The sequence below is a fragment of the Phalacrocorax aristotelis genome, chromosome 1 (assembly GCF_949628215.1).
Source record: "Phalacrocorax aristotelis chromosome 1, bGulAri2.1, whole genome shotgun sequence".
Lineage (NCBI taxonomy): Eukaryota > Metazoa > Chordata > Aves > Suliformes > Phalacrocoracidae > Phalacrocorax > Phalacrocorax aristotelis.
This window is the reverse complement of record NC_134276.1, coordinates 85,085,496-85,106,462: the sequence shown is the minus strand read 5'-3', so window position 1 is coordinate 85,106,462 and position 20,967 is coordinate 85,085,496. Positions and strand designations below refer to the sequence as shown.

The 20,967-nt window shown below is 38.1% G+C and overlaps 1 protein-coding gene across 9 annotated transcripts in view; it reads left to right on the top strand.

Moving 5' to 3' along the window:
- CTPS2 (CTP synthase 2) overlaps positions 1-20,967 on the top strand; it is a 74,650-nt gene that overhangs the window by 14,552 nt on the left and 39,131 nt on the right. For all 9 annotated transcript variants that reach the window (XR_012661055.1, XR_012661056.1, XM_075096167.1 and 6 more), the window contains 6 exons: positions 2,087-2,238; positions 2,491-2,623; positions 6,954-7,042; positions 7,812-7,906; positions 8,769-8,831; positions 9,455-9,498. Coding sequence is in view for 7 of the 9 variants with exons in the window: in XM_075096167.1 (XP_074952268.1) it covers positions 2,087-2,238; positions 2,491-2,623; positions 6,954-7,042; positions 7,812-7,906; positions 8,769-8,831; positions 9,455-9,498 (576 nt within the window). In the remaining 2 variants the exon portion in view is untranslated. The remainder of the gene's footprint in view (positions 1-2,086; positions 2,239-2,490; positions 2,624-6,953; positions 7,043-7,811; positions 7,907-8,768; positions 8,832-9,454; positions 9,499-20,967) is intronic.

Here is a 20,967-nt window from a genome sequence, read left to right as displayed (position 1 = left end):
AAATCATCTTAGGTGGTTATAGTAATGGATGAACAAAGTGTGGTTAAAGCTAGGGGTTTTGCTTATGTCCATACATCATCATAGCCATGTGAACACTCTTACTGTGATAATATGTGATAGGCTATTCATGCCCTTTAACATGCTTAGAACATGTACTGTGTAGTTGTGTCCTTTTATAATTCATGTATTATTTTGGCCATAACAGTTTCTGTAGTTGATTCTATTCAAATATTAGTTTTGATAAATCAAAGGCTCTTTAATATTTTTTCAAATGAGAACGTGTTACCCTTCAGTGTAAGGGATCACATTAAAGGGATAGTAGATGCCAACAGTTATGCTGTATTTCAGATATGTACCAGTGTTGATCTCTCTCTCTGCAGGTATGTAGGTAAAAACTTTTATATTAAGATCCCAGATGAGGACATAGAGGGCAGTGTGGCCATTACCTCATCATCTTGCTTCCATCTTACTCTCTGTGGAATGGTTTCTCAATAATAGATGTATATTATTATTATATGTATATTATTAGTTACAGATAATAGCTATTTATAGCATGATTTTATAATATATAATAAATATAATTATACATTATTCCACATATAATGTGGAAAATTCTCAATAACTCAACACCCTTGAGCTAGCTTCTGGAAAATCCTTCAGAAACGCCTTTGTGGTTCCTCTCCAGCCAGAGAGGGACAAGTGGAAGTTTTATCAAACAAAAATGGTGTGTGCTTTTCTGACAGTATTGGTCCACGTGCAAGCATGTGAATACTCAGATTCTAACTGCAGTTATTATGCCGGTCTAATTGGACCGAGGGTCCCATGTGTAACTGAACCTTCTCTAAGAGCTCCCTGGCTGGGGGGGGAGCTGTCTTCATGGCACTCTTATTTTTATTTTTTTTTAAAGTTCTGCCTATTAGGGTAGAAGCTCAATAGTTGTACCAGTCACAGCTTTCATGAGAAGCTGAGTATATGATCCCAGACTGAGTGCTGTGCTGTTCTTGTGCTGTTCCGGCTAGCTCAGATGTCTAGCCACAGCACTGCATTGTGTAACACCAGTGTGTCCCTGGTGGTTAGACTCAGTGGACTGAACTGGGATGCTGCCAGGCACCATACTGTGTTGCAGCCTTATTATTTTTTTTGATCTCCTTTTCATAAGTGTATTCTTCAGAATTCTGCAAAGCTGCTCTTAAGTCCCCTGTGTGTCTTAAAATTAATGAATTTCTGGATTTCAGAAGACACTGGCCAGAAGTCTATATATTCTCTAGAATCATCCTAGATTTCTTGTGTACTGAAGGATTAGATGCATCATCAGCCTTCTTCCTGGAGCTACGTGCAACGCCAGTAGAGAAGATGCTACAGTTTATTTGGTGTCTAGAACAGTGGTTTACAATCTCAAGGGGATCAATCTCTTCAGCCCACCTTCCCCATGTATTTGCTGTTGTTGAATCACAGATTAGATGAGGTTGGAAGGGAGGTTATCTGGTCCAACCCCCCTGCTCAAGCAGGGTGACCTGGAGCCAGTCTTGTGTAAGCCATGTGCAATGAACCTAACTGCCAGCAGCGTGGATGCAATTTATAAATGTGTTGTTAACTCAGTGGTCCTTGAATGAACTATACTTGTTAATTAATAACATAGCCTAATTCACTAACAAAATTATTTCAGGAAACTTTATTGCAACCTATTTGGGTCTGTTTTGTTAGGTTCCATATGTGTTCTTTCTTTCCCAGTTAATATTCTTCAAGTTTGTGAGAGAGGGAGAAAGGTGTTAGCAAGCATGATTGCTTGTGGGGCCAGATGTTTGTATTCAAACAGATGCATTGATAAGCTTGACAAGCTATTTTTGTATGATGGTGTGATGAAAAAGTGAAACACATTTTTACCATTTGGGTAGCTTTTTCCTCATAGATTTTGTGGAACCTTAAATATTGGCTGTGCTGCCCTGCTCATTCAAAAGAAAAGTATTTAAAAATTAGAATGTACATAGAATGCAAAATGCATGTGGTATACAAAAAATAGAATGTATGTTTCTTATGAAAAATTTTTAGGTAAGTCTTTCATGTTATGCTTTTTTTTTTTTGTTAGGTGATATTTATCCATGATGTTTCTTCCACTTACCGAGTACCAATCCTATTGGAAGAGCAAGGCATCATTAAGTATTTTAAACAGAGGTTAAATTTACCTATTGATGACCAGCCAAGTGATCTTCTAATGAAATGGAAGAAAATGGCTGACAGGTATTCGAACTCCTGCTGCTTTTCCTAGAAGTGTTTTGATTCACGTTAGTCTTTTAACTGCTGTGAAGTCACCAAACTGGGCTGGATCAGTAGCATGCTGCTGATGAATACTTGTGAGCGGTCTGGGTTTAAAAACATTGTCAGTATTGAGATTTTAGGAGATGTTTCGTGAAGTTAAAGAAAAAGCAAATACTGTTAAAATGATTTCATTGTAGAAATCAGTGTAATAACTGAAAAATTTGTTTTTGTCAGATATGAAAGGTTGCTGAAGGTGTGTTCCATAGCTCTCGTTGGCAAGTACACAAAACTAAGTGATTGCTATGCATCTGTTTTCAAGGCTCTGGAACACTCTGCGCTGGCAATTAATCACAAACTGGATTTAATGGTGAGGATATTTCTGGATTTTGCTTTCAGGAACTACTAGTTCCCATCATTTGAGGCAGTTTTAATTCATGTGGAAATTAGAAGATGAATCATGCAGATAAATACAGACTGGCCAAGCATCTTATGTTTTTAAAGAAGTGTTTACAGATCTAATTATTTTATTGGAGCTAAACTTATCTGAAAGGAATGCTGCAAGTACTCAAAACAGGATCTCATGAAAAAGCAGACTTTACCTGCAAATTTGTGTTTTCTGTCAAGGGTAGGTTTCACTTGTCCTCATGAGACTGCTTATCATGTTAATGAGATTAGCTTAAAGACAGGAGAAAATAGGTAAACTGGAAAGCAGTTTAGTTTCTTTCTAAAATCCAGTGCCAGAAGCTGTTGCTCTTCATTTCAGTTATTATTCTGAGAGCTGTGCGTTTTTTCTTCAGCGGGATTCTAATGATATTGTAATTGATCCATAAACTTAGTTTCTCCAAGACAGTAGTTCTTAGAATGAAGGACTATTTAGGGATCTAATTTGTCTCATTTTAGTGAGAATAGAAAGTTGAACTACACGGGGAAAAACTGTTATTGGGTTTCTCCCTGGTGGAACTATCAGTTTCCATTGCTGAATTTTGTTGCTAGGGTTGGCAAGTCTGGGGCAGAGAAGCAGTGTGGAAGCGTGTATTATCACTTAATGGGTGCAGGGACATTTTAGCGACTTGAAGTAGCAAAGCAGTAATAAATGGTTGCAGCTATCAGCAACACATGCCGCTTTAGAGTGATTCATTAAATGATATAAGATAAATTGATCAAAGTGGGCGGTTGCAGGCTGTGTGGCACTCAGTAGGTTTTGGTCTCTTGCCTGTGATCGAGGCAAGGTCACGTGTTTGTGCACTTTGGTAACTGCTGAAAATTGCTGACCCCTGTGACCTTTGATCAATTACTTTTTCATGATATAAAAAATAGAAGATATTAGAGTGAAAATTTCAGTGTGTCAAAAGCTATGCATGGGTAGCTTAGGTAATGCTTGTGCAAGGCTGTTTCTCTCAGCTCTAGAAAGTTTCTCATTGGAACTAACCACTTTTTGATGAGGAAGGTAATTAATATCCAGGATGGTTTACCAGGTCGCTAAAGGCAGCAGGCCAAAGATACAGCCACCATTCTGTTGTCTCAGTCCATCTACCCCAGCAAGAAGCAATGGGAGCACCCAGAACAACCAGGGGTGCGTATGTACTTCTTTAATGAAGCACAGAGTAATGATTACATGGGAGTCTTGTTTACAGTGATATTTCTAACATCATTTGGGAGAAGATGGTAAGTTCCCTAAACCATGAAGACTGAGTACTGAAGAATTAATTTCTCATATCAGAAACCTGGTAACATACTTCTGTTTGCTTGAGAACACAGATTTCCAGGAATGTATCACCTCAGGTGTTTCCTTCTCAGTGACTTGATAGAGAAGGGGACTAGCCCTGTACCAAAATAACCAATTATATTTTGTACCCTCCCATGACTGCTTGGTTCTGATGGACTGTTGATCAGATGGTGAAGTAGTTGCAGCAGCTTGTGATGATATATAATGTACTTTTCACTGTGGCTTGCACTGTTGTGGGCTCCGAGATCACCCTGTTGTTTTCTCACAGTATCATCCTACTGCTTGTCAGGCACATCAATCAGCTGCAAATCCTTCATCTTTTGCTTCTCATTGTTGATGTCATCCCAGAAACTTCTCAAGTAGGGGAGGCATGCAGAGATGCACAAACAAAAGCAAATCTAAACTATTTTTTTCTGTAGGACTTCTTTACTGAGAGAAGTGGGTTGATTAATTCTCTAGGGAGGGGGAAGAGGCCCTTCCTATCAAGAGAAAAGGAGAAAACCCAGAAACTGCTTATCTCAGTGTCCTACTCTTGTCTTCTGTAAGGTATGCTGAATGTTGAATAGCATAGAGACAGAGAACTGGTTGCTACCAATTTTGTAAAACAGCTAAGGAACAACTAAAGAAAACAATATAACTTCATGTTTAATAAGAGGAAATATTTTCCTACATATCAAGGAACTTACGTGTAGTGTTCACTGATAAAACGTATGTCTGAAGTTATAAGGACTAAGCAGAATTCAAGTAAACTTTATGTGTTTATGTGACTAAGAAGCCAATCGATAGGTATAATGGAAAATAAAATAACCAAACCAAATCAAAAAACAAAAAACCAACCAGAAAACCCCCAAACAAAACCACCCCCCCAAAAAAAAAAAACAACAAACAAACCAAAAGAAACCACCAGAAACTCAGCTTAGAGAAGAAATTGCTTATGAGCTTATGTCTTAAGGCTTAATCTGTCCCCTTTCCCTCCAAGGGAAACCCTTGAAGGGAAAGGGGAGGAGGTATCATGGAGGGAAAAAAAAAAAAAATGTATTTGTAGGAAACAGGTAAGCTTTCCTCCATGATAAGTTTTCTTCCATGATATACATACACATATAGTTGGGAAGTACTCAGACCAGTTGGACATATACAAGTCTATGGGACCAGACAAAACGGGTCTCAGAGGGCTGAGGGGGCTGGTGTTGTTGTGAAGCCACTCTCCCATCAGCTTTGAAGTGTTACGGCAGTCGGGGGAAGTAACTGATGACTAGAAAAGGGCAAATGTCGCACCAATCTTCAAAAAAGGCAAAAGGCAGATCTGGTGAAATGACAGGTAGTCAGCCTCACCTCTTTCCCTGGGAAGATTATGGAGCAAATACTCCAAAGAGTTGTTTCTGTGTGCCTGAGAAACGAAAAAGTGCAAACAGCCAGAATTAATCCATGGAGATTTTCAGATCTTGACTGTAAATGGCCCTGCTATAATGGCCCTGCTATAATTTGACCTGCTTTGAGCAGGGGGTTGGTCTAGAGACTTCCCAAGGCCCTTTCCGACCTACGCGATTCTGTCACTCTAAATAGCGTGTTATATGGGCAGCTGCACAGTGGGAAACTTGTATGATATGAAAAATAACTTCACTTATAGCAAAAAAGTGAAAGGCGCCAAGTCTTCAAACGTGCGGTTAGCTTTGTATGCAGCTAGTCTTAAGTTAGGTGGAGCTTTTCCATTAACAAGCAGGTGAATCGATGATTGCTGGAGCTCCAGTGCGGTGCTGAACTGTTAACAGACAAGGGCTCCTCCTGTACTTACCTGCATGTGCTAACCTCCTTTTTAGTGTTTTTGTCCAAAGGCTCTCCATATAATCCTGTGCTCTGAAGGAAATGCTTAATATTTTATGTGGCATCCAGCTCATAACCTAGCATCCACGTATCTGAACGATGAAATGCTGGTGCTGCTTGAAGTGCTAAATATGCTGGCTCAATGTGTTTGGCAAGGAAGCCACAATTAACTTCAGTCGTAATTAGTTTCTCTTTCCAACCTCCTAGCACGATAAAGTGTCCTTTTAGTTTATCCTGTAGTATCCGACTAGTATAGAATAACAACATTTATAAATAGTTATTTTTCTGTTGTATTTTTGATGCCTTCTGGAGTGTGGAAAATGTAGAAAATGTTTGCTAGAAGGCAATCCTATCTGGAAAGCTTTCAGCAATCTTCTTGTCAGTTTCATTTCTCCGCACACAAATGAGTTTTGTCATTTCAGATGATCTCGTGTTTATGGGGGATGGCCTCTACAGCAGGATGCTATTAGTTATGTTATTCTGAGAAAAAGACTGACAAAACCAAGAATCAAACTCTGATCTTTTGTGTCCCCAGTGCAGTGCGGTACAGTACATAGCTGTCTCATTCATTTGCTCTGTTGATACCTCAGGAGCCATGCTTACTGATGGCAGTAGAGATTCTAATGCAGTATTTCTAGTAGGACACACATAATGAATCTGCCTCCCTCTCTGCAGTTGATGTATTCAGGTCAGTCCCCCAGGAATGCCTTTCTCACAGGCTGGAAAATGCAGGTTTATCCAGCCTGTGATAAGGTTAGATCAACTGTTGCACCCAAAAGCCAGGAAAGTGAACACCCTGGCCACATCTCCTTTGGATGTCATGATAAGGGCAGCACCACCCCTTCACTGGTGCCCTGATTTCCATAGGAAGAAAATCTGGGTACACAGCTATGGAGCATTCTACCAAGTCTGCTTACCTGGGGGACTGGAGGCAGGCAGAGCTTTGGAGCTACATGCAAAGAAAAGGGCGTGGATTACTAGAACTAGAGCAAATACTGGCTCTTCAGTGAAGCTGTTACAGGGTTAATGGGAAACTCACTTGAAATTCTTAATAGGTTTGTCTTAGTATTTTTAAAAAGTTGGTTATGTAGTGTGTGGTGTTCTTTTTGTGTAAGAAATCACTATTTCATTACATATTTTTCTTTTTCAGTACATAGATTCAACGGAACTTGAACGTTCTACAGAAGCGGAGAACTCTGTGAAATACCACCAGGCATGGCATAAACTGTGCAAAGCAGAGTAAGTGGCGTTGGGTATTCTGTATCCCAAATGCAGACCATGTTATTTCATGTGATGAAAAATGCTTCAGTAAATAATTTCTCAGTCATTCCAAACTTCCATTACTTACATAAATGGGTAGATGTGACAAGCTTCAGATGTAGCAAATTATAGTATCAACCTATATCTTCAAACTCTGCTTTAATCTCTTTAGACAAGTTGCAGTTGTTTGGTTGGGGTTGGTTGGTTTTTGGTGTTTTTTTGTTTGTTTGTTTGGGTTTTTTTTTGATAGCTAGACTTTCTTTACAGTGCAGGTCAGTTGTAAAAGTTTTTTTCTTTGTCAACATGCATCGTACTGAAAGGTAGTTAGATAAAAGCTGGTGACACTCTGCAAATGTCTCTGTAAGGAATCATTGCCAGGACTTCAATTCGTAATTGTAAAGGGATGTTGTTTGTTGTCAAAATGCATTAATTTCTTCAGCATTACTTAGGAGACGTAAAATTCTGGTGTTAAGTGAATATGTAGCTAGTTTATTTAAGCAATACGTATTTAAGCAGTAGGAATTTCACTGTGAAGCATGAAGTTTGTCAGATGAGAATTGGGGTGGGTAGATGAGACAGATCTCCAAATTTAGAGTTAAATTCTGTGTATTCTGAATGGTTATATAAAACATGCCTTTCCTGCATTGTGCTTCATTTGTTATAACCTCAAAAGTCTTCAATTTGTATGGACTTCCATAGCTGTCTTGATTCTACATGTTGATTGCTTTATATATGGTTGTCATTACAGTGGAATTCTGGTCCCAGGAGGGTTTGGAATTAGGGGAACAGAAGGCAAACTCCAAGCCATCTCCTGGGCAAGAACAAAGAAAAAACCTTTTCTTGGTAAGATCATTAGAGTCAGAAATTATTGTGTTTTGGAGGTGTACAGCAAGCTAATCGATAGCAAGCTAATTGATTTGATTAAAAAAATCCCCAACAAACCAACCCCAAAACCCTAAAACAACAAACACACACTAGGGAAGGATCCTGTCTTAGGGAAGTACGTGTGCTGTTGTGAATACATGCCTTGTAAATAATGCCCAGGGTCATAGTCATGTAATATATCTGCTGTATAACGACGGAAGAAAAAGACTACCCCTAGTCCAAAGGTTTTATTTGCTATATTCACATTTTATGTGGCGAGTCTTTGCTTCTCACTGCAGTTAAATCCCCATCATTATAGATATTAATCACGGTACAGAAAACATAGGTGCCTTTGGATACATTTGCTATCTTAAATGATTTTTGTTGATTTACTGATATATTTTATTATGATAAAGTCTAAAGATGCAATCTGGCCTATAAGCTAAGTGCTGTTTGTGTAAGTGCCTCTGAGGCTTTGGTTCCTACTCCATATATCTTACGATTTTATAAGTGACTACTATGACTAGTTGCTGAAGCAAAATTTGAATCTGGATATACACAGGCTTTCAGCTTCTGTTTGTCTTTATTTTTTTTCATTGGTAAAATAGATGGGAGGAAAAACTATTTTTGAAAGCGCTTAAAGCACATAATTATGTCACATGTATTTGCAGTGCGCTGAGTTTGAAGAGCAGCCATTTTTGGTTTAGCTTTTTGGTAAGTCTGCGTTTATAAACTGGGTACCAAGATTTCTAAGCAGTCAAGTTTAAGACAGAACAGCAAACGCTTTGTCAGTCCTGCTCTTTGTCCTGTCAAATTCTGGAGGTTTTGTTTTCCCTTCTAGGAGTTTGCCTGGGAATGCAGTTAGCAGTTGTGGAATTTGCAAGAAACTGTTTGAACTGGAAAGGTAAGCTCAGTATGTAGTGTGAAAATGGTTTGCCTAGAAGAGATTTTATTCTGTATGTGAAATGCATATCTGTTATTAGAACTATTATATAGACCCTATGATCATTAGGTACTTAGCTCTTGCAACACGATCATTTTCAGCTAAGCACGCTGTGCTACCTTTCCGTACAAGGGAATAGGAACTCTTATTATGCAGATTGCTGGAAACCTGCTTCTTGGCCTAAGGAGTGTAGGAGAAAGTGTGCTTACTGTTCACCTCTAGTCTCTTTCTAGAGCATGCAGGTGGTGAAGAGTAAAAAGTGAGAAGTGGTTTTCTCACTTGCTTTCATTAGTTGGAGTACCCAAACCATAGCCACTGCAGTAGTATTATAAAGAGATTTAGGTCACCAATGGATTTCTGCCTCTAAGAGCTGAGAGGAAAAGGTTTTGGGAAGTAGGAAAGGAAATGTGTGTGACTGTGGTCATACGCTTCCTGTGGTTGCTTCAAAAGTGGTGCAGTATGTGTTTCAACATACAAGACTGGAGCTTAACAAGTCCTAGAATTCCACAGAACTGTTATGATGAGTTTGTAGTGGATGTAGAACAATGGAAATGTACTGTGTTTGTTTTGAACTTCTGTTTCAGATGCAAATTCTACAGAATTTGACTCAGACACAAAAACCCCTGTTGTAAGTACTGATTTTCTTTTTTTCCTGCATATGTTTTGTGAACATCTTCTCTTAAAAAGGGAGTTACCTTTGTGTAAATAAAGGTTTATCTATGCTTTTACATGATAGGATGCAAAATGGTGTCCACGGTCCCTATTCACTGTTGTTTAAAAAGGTGTTTTCTTTTAATAGTCCCGTGCCTCCACCTCCTTGCTTCTGTGGTTTGCATTAGCTTTACTTTTGTAATTTTGTTAATAGTTTCTTTGGCTGTAGACTGATGCTGGGATTAGACAATAATGGTTAGTTTGCCTTTACTAGAGAACAAAATATAAAGGGAAGCTGGAAAGTGTAGCACAAAGCTATTATCAAAATATAAATGTATATAAAAGGATAAGGATCATATGGAAAGCTGTCAAAAAAATTATTGTCTTTCCTTTATACAAATAGTATAAATAACCACTGTGCCCATCTTTCCCCATGCATCTCACAGTCCTTTTCAGGAAAATGTCAATGCTGTGGATATGACAGGGCTCTCTGTATTACATGGCAATGGTAGAATTTGAGAGTGGAGTTCTTCCAGGTATCTCCTAGTCCAAGAGAGTATGGTATCACATTGTCATAATAGTAAAAATCAAAAATGATCTGTAAGAGAGGGTTTTTAAGAAAATGAAAAAGAACAGAAAACTATGTGTGAGAAATGTAGTATCTTGGTGTAAGAAGTAAAAATCTGTTCTAGCAATAAATTGAGTGGGTTGCTCATTCTGTATCCATTTCCTTCAAAAGAGTTTTGTTGGGATTTGTTAAGTAAATATCTTTTTTTTCCACATCTGCTTAGTCTGAAACATGCAAATAGGAGATTTTTAAAGCATTTGACCTGCTTGTCAAAGTTGTTTATCTGTATAGGAGAGATAATCTAGTCTGGACTTTTGAAGGTAAATTAGAGACCTTTGGAGTTTTAGTGTGAGACTTGCTGCTAAAACCTGGTGGCATTTGGAAATGTCCTCAGGTGAACAAGGTTAACTTTGCATTTGGCATCAAACTTGTGGATTTGCTATCGTAAGAGGTCTCTTCCTTCACCCTTCTTGAATGTATGCGAAGACGTACTCTTTCTCTGGAGGGGTCAATTTCATAACAGCAATACCTTGTAAAATGTGGAAGATGTTTAAAGCTTACTGTAAATTTTTGGGAAGCAAGAGGGATAGAACAGAAGACTGATTCTGGGGCATCTTTGTTTCTAGTGCTTTTTCGTGCCAGTTTTATTTAACTTCTCATGACTGCATTTCAGCTAGTCACCTCAGGTAACTTTTCAGGATGCAGTCAGGTCATTGGGAGGGGGTGAGTCACCCTTTGGAACTGCTGGTTTCTCTCCATTTTTCTAAGGGTTGTTCACAGTTGCTGGCTCCGATGAAAGAGCTCCACACTTAGCTGAAGTCAGGAACATGGGTGCTTGTCTGCTGCAGCCCTACCGGCAGTTTCTTCTATTACAGAAGTTGTAGTGTGTATTAGTACAATACATCTGGGAAAATAATTTATTCCACAAGTAATTAACTAAGTGATTTGCAGTTTGCATTCAAGGGCAAGTAAGGTATATATGTTAAAAAGAAAATAATGTGGGCATAAAATTAAGAAAATAACAAAGTGAATGTATGTGTCACAGAAGATTAATACAGTGTTTACAACTGAAGCAGTATGCTTACAGTATGTGTAATGACATTCTTTTGTTCAGAGCTACATTAAGGTTCTGAAATGGGTTATTACCGGTCATATTTCAGTTTCTTAATCTGATCTTTGACATCTCAGTTCTGGGCAAGAAATGGATCTAAATCATTCCAAGGGGGAAATTTGCACTATCAATAATTATAACTGCTAAATAATCTGTCTTAGCAGAGTCCTTCTTGTGCTAAAAACTGTTTAGATATTCTATATAATAAGAAATCAACAAAGAAGGTTGGAAGAGAAGCAGATTAGTAAAGCTTGTGAACTACTGAACTGGTGTAGATGTTTCATTAATCAAGAAAGTTAATTGGAAACACTGAATCAGCAGTGATAATATCTTGTGATGCCACTGTGTGGTTCAGCTGAGTGCTAACTTAGGACCAAAGCAGTGTACTTTTCTTTTGGTTCCTGTTCCTTTGGAAACTGAAGAGGGAGAAGAAAGGCACTGGTGAGGCAGTAGTTCTATTTTCTTTTTAAAAAAATAAGACAAATATGTAGTTTGGCAGGGGAACTCAGGGGCAACCATAAAATATGCACCTACTTACATCCCTTCTTTATTTGCTAAGCATTCAAATACTCAGAACTGTACTCACCAAAGCAGGTAGTTTCTTCTAAAGTACATAAAAAATATCTTGGTCTACTTTGCTTTCCTTTTGTCTGCATCTATGGAAATTGGAACCTTTTTTATTAGAAATAAAACCTGGGACTGTCGGTTAGGCTTCCAAGGGAAAAAGGTGGCTGAAATAATGGGAAGTGATATTACTGGCAACTGTCTCTCAATTAAAATAACACGATTATTGTACTGTAGAGAGCGTTGTCTGCATTAGTGAAAAGGTCTGAGTATTGTAAAAGGTTTTTCTGTGATGAGGCAATTGTGACTTGTACATTTGTTGTTGTTCAAAATGGAACAATTGAATGTGCAAATGCAGAGTTGCCTGCAATGCTGAATATCTGTATGATTTTAGCTGTTTATCTGTTTCTACTGACTATCATTACAACTACGTTGCTCAACCAGGATTCTGCAAAAGCACCCATGAGTAACTTTATATAGGAGGAAAACCCTGTATAACCCTGTATTCCTTGTTTTGGGGAATATTGATATTGATTATATTGGCGTGTAAGTGACTGCACGTATTGTAGAGTTCAGATTTCAAATAACTTGGGAAAAATGGTAGTCTCTGCATACAAAAAAGGAGGATAATGACTTAATAATGTAAAACAGGCAAAATTGTGTTTTCAAAATACTGTAGGGAAAAAATTACTGAAGCTGAATATCTGTGATGAAAACTTAAAGGAAATGAGACCTAGAATTGGAAAATATTAATAAGCTGTGATTTATAAGCTCTGTTTGAAAGATTTGAAATTGTGATTAGATATCTTCATTTAGCCTTAAATTAAAAATGTGTACTCTGAAGAAAAAAACCCAGAAGACCTGTGATATGGTCTGGTGAATACAGATAACTGCCATATCATTTACACTATCAAAGTACCACCTTAAGGTTTTGGCTTCAGTTCCGCTTTAACACAGATTTGTTTTCAGTAGGGAAAATAAGGGATGTACACGAGCACTGATCACAGTCCCTCAACTTCTTGATCTCATCTTGGTTGATTATTTGCAGGTCATGTTCCCATTATATATTTTTAAGCTTTCTGCTTTACTTTCTAGACTTTTGGATAATAACGATAGGTAAATTGTTATTGTTCTTTACAGGAAGATAGCTGTTCAGAAAAGTAATGCATTTGCTTGAGAGTAGTGCTTAGCATGAGTTTTCTGTTGCAAATTATAATTTTTAAATTAACTCCTTTAAAGGGAAAGTGTATAGTCTGTGAACTGCTAATGAAATGGATTCACTGTATGGCAGCAGAGTTATTTGTTTTGTTCCATATCCCCCATCTTCCTCTACTATTAAACTTAGATTTATTTTTTTGGATGAGCCTTTTAATTATGTTCTTTGTGAATTTTATTGCAACTGTATCTAATACTGTTCTAGAAAAAAAAAAAAGACTCCAGAAATAATTCTAGCACACACATTCTTTTTTATTATTTAAAAAAGCTGATTTTAGTTGTGACTGTTGTTCTTCATGATCTGTTGCATTGTGTAGGATCATGAAACTTCAGATATTGCACCAGGTAAAATAAATATATTTTCTATGAACTCCAGAAATTGTGCAGAAGTAGATTTTACCAGTAGGTGACACTCTTACAACATGTTTGTTTCTTGATGCCCACTTTTCCTGTTCAGGTTGTCAGTAACCTGACTGAATTCAAAAATTTCTAAGGCTCTCGAAGAGGTGAAAATGGATGTAAGTCCCGCTCATGCAAAAGCACCTCTTAAAATTCTGTCATTTTACTTATGTGTGTAAAGTAGCTAATGTTGCTTAGTAAGGAAATGTGTGTGGGGTATATTTAGTTTTGAAATCAAAGTATATTTTAATATTTTAATGTAGAAATAGTGGCTCGGGAGCCTGTTATAACATTCATATCATGTTTATATATCATAATTTTTGAGGCTTCTATTTATGCATCACTGCTGTGGCGTACTTTATTCCTCATTTCATGGAGGGGAGATTCAGGGATAGGAACCACTGTAGGTGGGATCTTGAATGCACTTGATAGGCCTTGCAATTGAGTCTTTAAGTCCTTAAGTAACGCCGAGATCTAACTGATGTATCAGGATAATGGGTGATGTTGGTGTTAAAATTCATTCCAAAATTCCAGGTTCTCTAGTAGGATTAGTGCCTAATCCACTCAGTTACTTGTCTTTGAAGTTTCCATTCTTCTCATTTCTCTTCTTTTTCACTAATGTAATCTTAAAGTAAGTAATAATGCCCATGAATTACTGGTGTGAAGATGCATACATCACAGGTAATCGTGCAACGAAAAGGTTAAAACTACATCGAATAAGTTTAATGAATGTTTTAATTGCAACAGCAATTGCTGTGTTCCTGTATATACTTACATATTGCCTTTTACAAGAGTCATAACAGAAAAAGTACATACTTACGTGAATATAATTTTAAATGAACATGTAATGTTACAGTCATCGTACTTAGCATTGCTACGTTGTTATTGAAAAGAAGTACTTTGTTTGAAAAATTTGAACTATTTACTGTATGGAAGTGCTGCCTTACGTGAATGGTGAAACTGAACTGGGAGGAGTATTGGATAGTACACACTAGGGGACACTCCTCAAATGGAACGATACATCTTTCGTTTTGTGGGTTTTAGAAACCATTTGATTTGGATTGCTCTAGAGATCAAAATAATAGCTCAGGTAAAGCAGGGTTGTTAAACGACACTGTCAAATGTAGCGTGAAATAGAAACGGTAGTTCTGAACTAATTGTGAGGCAGCTTAGCTGGAAAGTCTGGCTAGCAAATGTGAGGAAACACAATGCAACACATCCTTTGTTATATGGCAAATCTTTATTCTGTATGTTTTAAAATTGTAACAAATCTGTGGGTTTAGGTGTATGTATCAAGCACGTGAACGCCAGGCTCTTCTCCTTCAAAGCAGTGCTACTCATTCTTGCAGATGCCTTACTGTCCTGTACCAGTTATCTTTTTTATAAGCATCACATACTCATCAAGGCTGATACTTCCGTCATTATTTTTGTCCAACGATTTAATTATGTTTTCAAGTGAGAATGAATCCTGTTTTTATAGGAAAATAATTAAAAAAAAGAAGAAGAAATAAATAGATTGCCACGACTATTTTCCTATGAGGAATATTGCCGAGAAGTGATGCAGTCAATAACAGTGTTACTTGAAGGTGCTACTGGTGGTGTTGTATTTACCAGTTTTACTGGTTAAACTAGAAATACAGTGCCTGCTATGGCCTGCCAAAAATGTTAACGAAGATGTGATAAAGAAGATGTGATACCAAACAAAGATATGATTTGAGAAGTATCAAGTATTAGTCAGACAGGTTACTTCAGTCGTGTGGGTAAATTTGGAATTTAGGAAATTCAGCAGGTGGAATAGCTGCAGCAGGCACATTGTCACCAATAAAAATTAGTATGCATACCACCTACTGCTTGATTTAGATATTAATTTGGGCCCTACACACACTATTTGAAAATGTGTCACTATCATTAGGCTTCGGACCAGGACTTGAGAGTCTCTTTCCCTCCCCTTTTCTTCTCTTTACTAGGAATGCTGTATTTACTGTTGAAAAATTCTTGCTAACATATTAAATCTAGTTTAGATTATTAGCTCCTTTTATTTGTCAAGTCTGGTAATAGTGCACATAACATCCTGATGCAGTGAATATTCTGATAATATCCCTGATCAGACTATATAGTAGTAGTAGTAGTAATAATAATAATAATATAACAGCAGTTTTGATCTATAATTTAAAATTTTAAAATGTTTTCGTTCTTCATATTTTATGTCTATTCATGTTTTGTAATGACCTATCCTGCTTTTATGTTGATCTATTATGGTGTCATGTATTTCTGTAAACAGAGTAGATGCTTGAAAATGTCTGATTCCAGACAGAAAACATCAGTATTGCTTTTTCTGAACACTTCCATTTCCACATATCTGGGAAAATGGGTATAGTGCTAAACTGTTTACAGCTAACGTAAAAAGCATTGCATTTCTGATTTTGCTATCACGTTTCCTATTAATTTTTGGCAATTCATTTCTGACATGTTTTTTAAGGGAATAAACCTTTGTGTTTTATTAGTTGTTGGTTTTTTTTGTTTTTTTTTTAATTAGCCACTTCATGTTAATCAAGTGACTAAAATGGATTACTGTAGTTCTCATAATACTTAATTTTTTTATGGAGGTGCAACTTCTTTCAGGCCTTTAGCAAAAATGGCTTTTGTCAGCTATCCAAAACACAGTACTTAAGGATTTGTCTAGCAAAAGAATCTAAACTGAGTCCTAGTGAAGTTCTGGGAAGGCCTGGCAGAGAATATATATAAAATCAGAACCTAGATTTTTTTCTAGCTACAGGAAGTGGGTATTTATCTCTTTAGCTTGGTGGCATCTCTTTTCTTTACTTGCATCTTTCTGGAATAGCATACTACCTTCTATCTTGTGATGGTGGGAACTTAGCCTAGATAGAAATTGGTTCATGTCTCTTACTTTTAAATTTGTGCTACTGATTTACTTGGTTTATAGGTTTTTCTATATATTTTCTAGATTCAAGATTTATTATTTAGATGGAAACAAAAATATTTTATAAGACTCAGATGCAGTATTCTAGGTGAAGTTAGGCTTACCTAAAAAAACCCTAACCAAATAACTTATTAGATTTTTGCATTTTATTTCATAGGGCTTTGTTATAAACCCCCTACTCAGATATCTGTTTGGAGCTACTGTTCATTATGGTGAATAAATATGTGTATGTAAAATAAGCTTACCCTTATTTAAGGATTATTTATTGAGTCAGTGAAACCATTTGGGCACAATAATCTGTTTCACAACATCGTTGCCTGTATTTCCTTTTTCCTATCCATTTCACATGCTGGAGGAAGCACAGTGAATACAGTAAGAGTGAAACTTACCTTCAGGTACCGTGCAAATTCATTCTGAAGTAGGTTTTTCAGCCCACCAATGGACAGTGTATTGGTGCTACCCTCCAGTAAAGCATACTGGGTAAAATACTTCAGAATGTTATCGCCGAGTAAGTGTTCCATGTTTCTCAGATGTTGTCTTCAAGAGTAACTGCAAACAAAACAGACAGTAAGAGTCCTGTGCATCAGAATTTTGAAATACATCTGACACCCTGGTCATTGGTTTACTAACCATGTGAAATGATTAATACTTAACCGAGATGAAAAGAGGTGGTTTTGGTTTTTTCTTTTTCCTGTAAAACTGGATCAATTCTCCCAAGGAAAAAAAAAAATCTAAGTTAGGCTCAGAGATTTTGAAACACCCAAGATGTTTAGGTTATGCTTACCTCACTCAAAACCCAGAGCGTTCAAATGTTTCCAGCAGAAGTGAGAGTTTCAGACTGGGGCAACCTTTATAGTTGCTTGGATGCTCCACCCTAATTATGAAACTAGCATTTGTCATTGAGTCAGTGCACTAGTTTTATTGTGTTTTCAATAGTCAAAGGAATAGGATACTTTAGCAGTAGAAATTAGTAATATTTTTTTTTTTAATCTCTGAAGTGCATCGGCATCGTCATCCACCACTGCAATTGATGTAGGTTTATGTGGTCTTCGTAGGAGATCCTGGAGAGGTCTTCTCTCTTAAATTTGTGTATTTTACACTTCAAGATGTACCACGCCCAAAGAAGCTTGAAAAAGGCTCCTATGGGGATATGTGTAGCATTTGTTATTATAATAACTTTTTGAAAATGGTAAATATAAATTTGTTTTAAAAGATCCACATAAATAAAATATGAAGAAGGTACTTGCCCTTTGTGTGAGCTGATAATCACCTATGCCACAGCAAGTTCTCCAAATTTTGTGCTATTTCTTAGCACAGGAGAGTGATTTCCTCTGGGATAAAATTCTGGTTGCTACTATTAAGGAACAAAACAATCCATGATATGAATGGAAGAAGACTGAAGCATTCTAAATGGGAAAGGTGAATCTACGGTTCTGACAAACGGTTTCTTCTTGGGAACACCTTCATAACTGAGTATCGTGTTTCGCAGGTTCTGAAATCATGTTCCACTGATGGTCTGTGGGGCATTTTTCAGTGATATTCAGTCCATGGTTGATGCTTCATGACCCAGCACTGCTGGTTTTGCGACTGCTGGGTTGCTGGCTCTGGCTGTGGTTTCTACATGTGGTTTCTAATCTGCCTGATGTCTGCTGTTGCTGTTTTTTGGTGCTTAGCTCCAGGTTCATGTATTAGATCTTTCACCTTGTGCATCACTTATTAAGATTCAGTCATCTTTGCATCACTTACAAGTTGGAGCCTAGAGCTTTGTGGGTCTGCAGGAGATGGGTGGGTTGGAAGGGGTATTTTTGGAACTGCAGGTACATGGGTCTAGGGTTCCATGACAGGTAAGTAGGAGGTTTCCTGGGAAGACTAGGCAAGCTTTGCTAGATGAATCATGTAGATACACACCTTGCATTAGCACCTGCTTGCACGTGCTTATACTCACTTCCCAAAGTGTCAGAGTATTAGAAGAGTCCTCCAGAGATCATATAATCCATTCTTCCCTTTGCCCTAGAGTGGAGCCACTGGTATTTATGTTGGATGCCTGCTTAACATATTCTTAAGTGCCTTAAATAGTGGGGACTCCACAACCTCCTTATCTGGTCCATTCCTTGTGGTTCCTTATCTTACTATTGGACAGTATTACTAATGTCCACATGCCTTGCTGCAGTTTAGCCCTTTGCTTCTCCTGTTTCCACAGATAGGGAGAACAGACCTATCATCTTCCTTCTTGAAATGACCTTTAACATATCAGAGAAGTCCCCTGTCCTTTTTTTTTGGCTCAGAAATCCATGCTAGTTTAGTCACCTGTTAGGAGTCCTGCTTCTTGGATCTACTAATCCTTTCTTGACTTACACCAGTTGGTTCCCATCCTGCTTGAGATGCCATGTCCAAAGATGTACGGCTTGCTCACCTCTCTGGGCGCTCATGGTGTTGCAGATTTAAATAGTGCCTGAAACACTTGGTTGATGAGGAAAACTGTATGTCATTTTGCAGGGAGGCGATGGGCTACAGTAGGTCTTTAATAGTGGAAGACTATCAAGTTTCTTGACACTTTATTTCAAGTTTGTTGTGGGGAGGACAAATGCACTGATTTCAAATTCAGTGCAAAAGCTTGGCATTAGCTTGGGGGTCAAACTGGGGTCAGGCATCCCCCAGTCTTTGTCCAGTCCAACTGAGGAATGAATCTGGAAACACACTTTCTCCTGTGTTTGCTTTTTGGCTCAACGGGAAGTTAGGACCTGCTGCTGTCATCACTAGCAGAACCTCTACTGCTGCTACGGTAGATGGTGGTAGCAGTGTAAGCAAGTCTGTGAGTCCTGGTCTAGAATGCATTGTATGGGTTAGGGCAAGTACCATACACCGAACTGGGGCATGAACTATGGTCATTCATGCAAAGAAGATAATCATAAGTCCTTTTCTCTTCCTCTTCTTTCCACAAACAAAATGAAAAACAAACATCTGTCTCTTTCTCCTTCAATCCTGTTTTCCGCCTTTAGTAGGTGGTGAAATTTTAGCAGTAGTGCATGACCAGGTGATCTGTGAGGGCTTCTGCTCCCCATCTGCTAATTCTTCCGGCGTACAGCTGTGTTAGCCTCACCATGCTTACTGCTTTATCCCTTTTGGAAGTAGTGTCAGGAAGCTGGTGCCCCTGATGTGTGTTGTTGACATTACAGCGTTTACAAAACTTTTTTAAAAGTATTCAGATAACTTGCCTTTACTTGTACCAAAGGCACCTCCCTGTCTTGAAGATGTAGTAGTAAGATGCTTAGTAGTATGGAAGAACAACTGCATTTCGAGGGATCACAACTCAAGGAATTCAGCCCATTAGCCATGTTAATTTATTAAGGGCTCATTAAAGAGCACCACCTAATTGCAAAATAGCATAACCAGTTTTACTGAAACATCTTCCTGTAGAAGTGGGAGACCAATGTCTGGACATTTAGATGATCTGCTCAAGAGTTGCACAAGAGTTATGTGCCAAATCTGGGGATGAATCCAGTCTCCTCAAATCAGCTTTGTTCACAAGGTCCTGTAATCTATCAGAGGCAATCTGAATGAGAGACTGGCAGAGTTGGGATTTGTAGTTTGACCTCCCAACTCTTGGTCCTCTTCTCTCTCATTTAAACTACAGTGCCCTCCTCCAATAATTTTTGTGGCATCTCTGAACTCTGTATTGGAATCAGCAACAGAACCCAATTTGACAGGCCGCAGGTCACTGTCTTTGCCAGAAGACCCCTTTGTAAGACTTAAGTGCTATTCTGAGGTAGGTACAGTTTGTCCAGCACAACTCAGCAATGGCAGAATGATATCCAGAGGTGAAGAATTCTGATCGCTGACCAGGAATTTGAACAAAAGTAGGGAAAGAAAATATATTACTGTTGTCATTATTAGATGATGTGTGACTAGCAGATAGCAGCATTTATCTATGCTGAAGAACAGCACTTGGTATCAAGCTTTGGTGTCCGTGCAAGTGGACTCCCAGTGTAAAAGCAGCAGTCCAGATTTGGTTACACTGTTTTGCTGCTCTTTCTTGGATGTATGAATATATATCGTTCCTGTACTTTATGACTTAATTCAATTGGGTTTGCCCTGGGCTAGGGAAATCATGTTAGTAAGCACCGTATCCTTTTGGAATTGACATTTTTATTGTAGCTTAGATACAAAGCCATTAGCAAAAAAAGAACTAAGTTGATAATGTGTTGTAAGTCTGTTTAGGGATGCACATCACACACATGTCCCTGTGATGATTGTGTGTCATTTTCTTTCAGTGATGGTGTCAGCAAAATTGGTATTTTACAACAGGCATAGATATTCAAAATTGGTTGTTGCTGTGTATTGCCCTAGTAAACTGGTTTGCTGGCATATTTGGAGCAAGCAATTCCAATCACATGGGGACAGTAAGAGAATACAGGCTGCAGGGATGACTGAGGTTTGGGCACCACTGCTAACGGGAGGAGTGGTGAAGCTTATGGTATCACGGTCACATGGTCTTCCCTGCACATTTAATGATGGATTAAGTGGGATGGTAAGTCAGGTGCTATGTCTTTTGCCCCTGTCACATCCTTCCTGCAACGACTGATGGCTGAATGGCACGTGAATCTGTGCTCCTTGTTTACCTTGATGTGCTAGACTATAAATTGGGTTG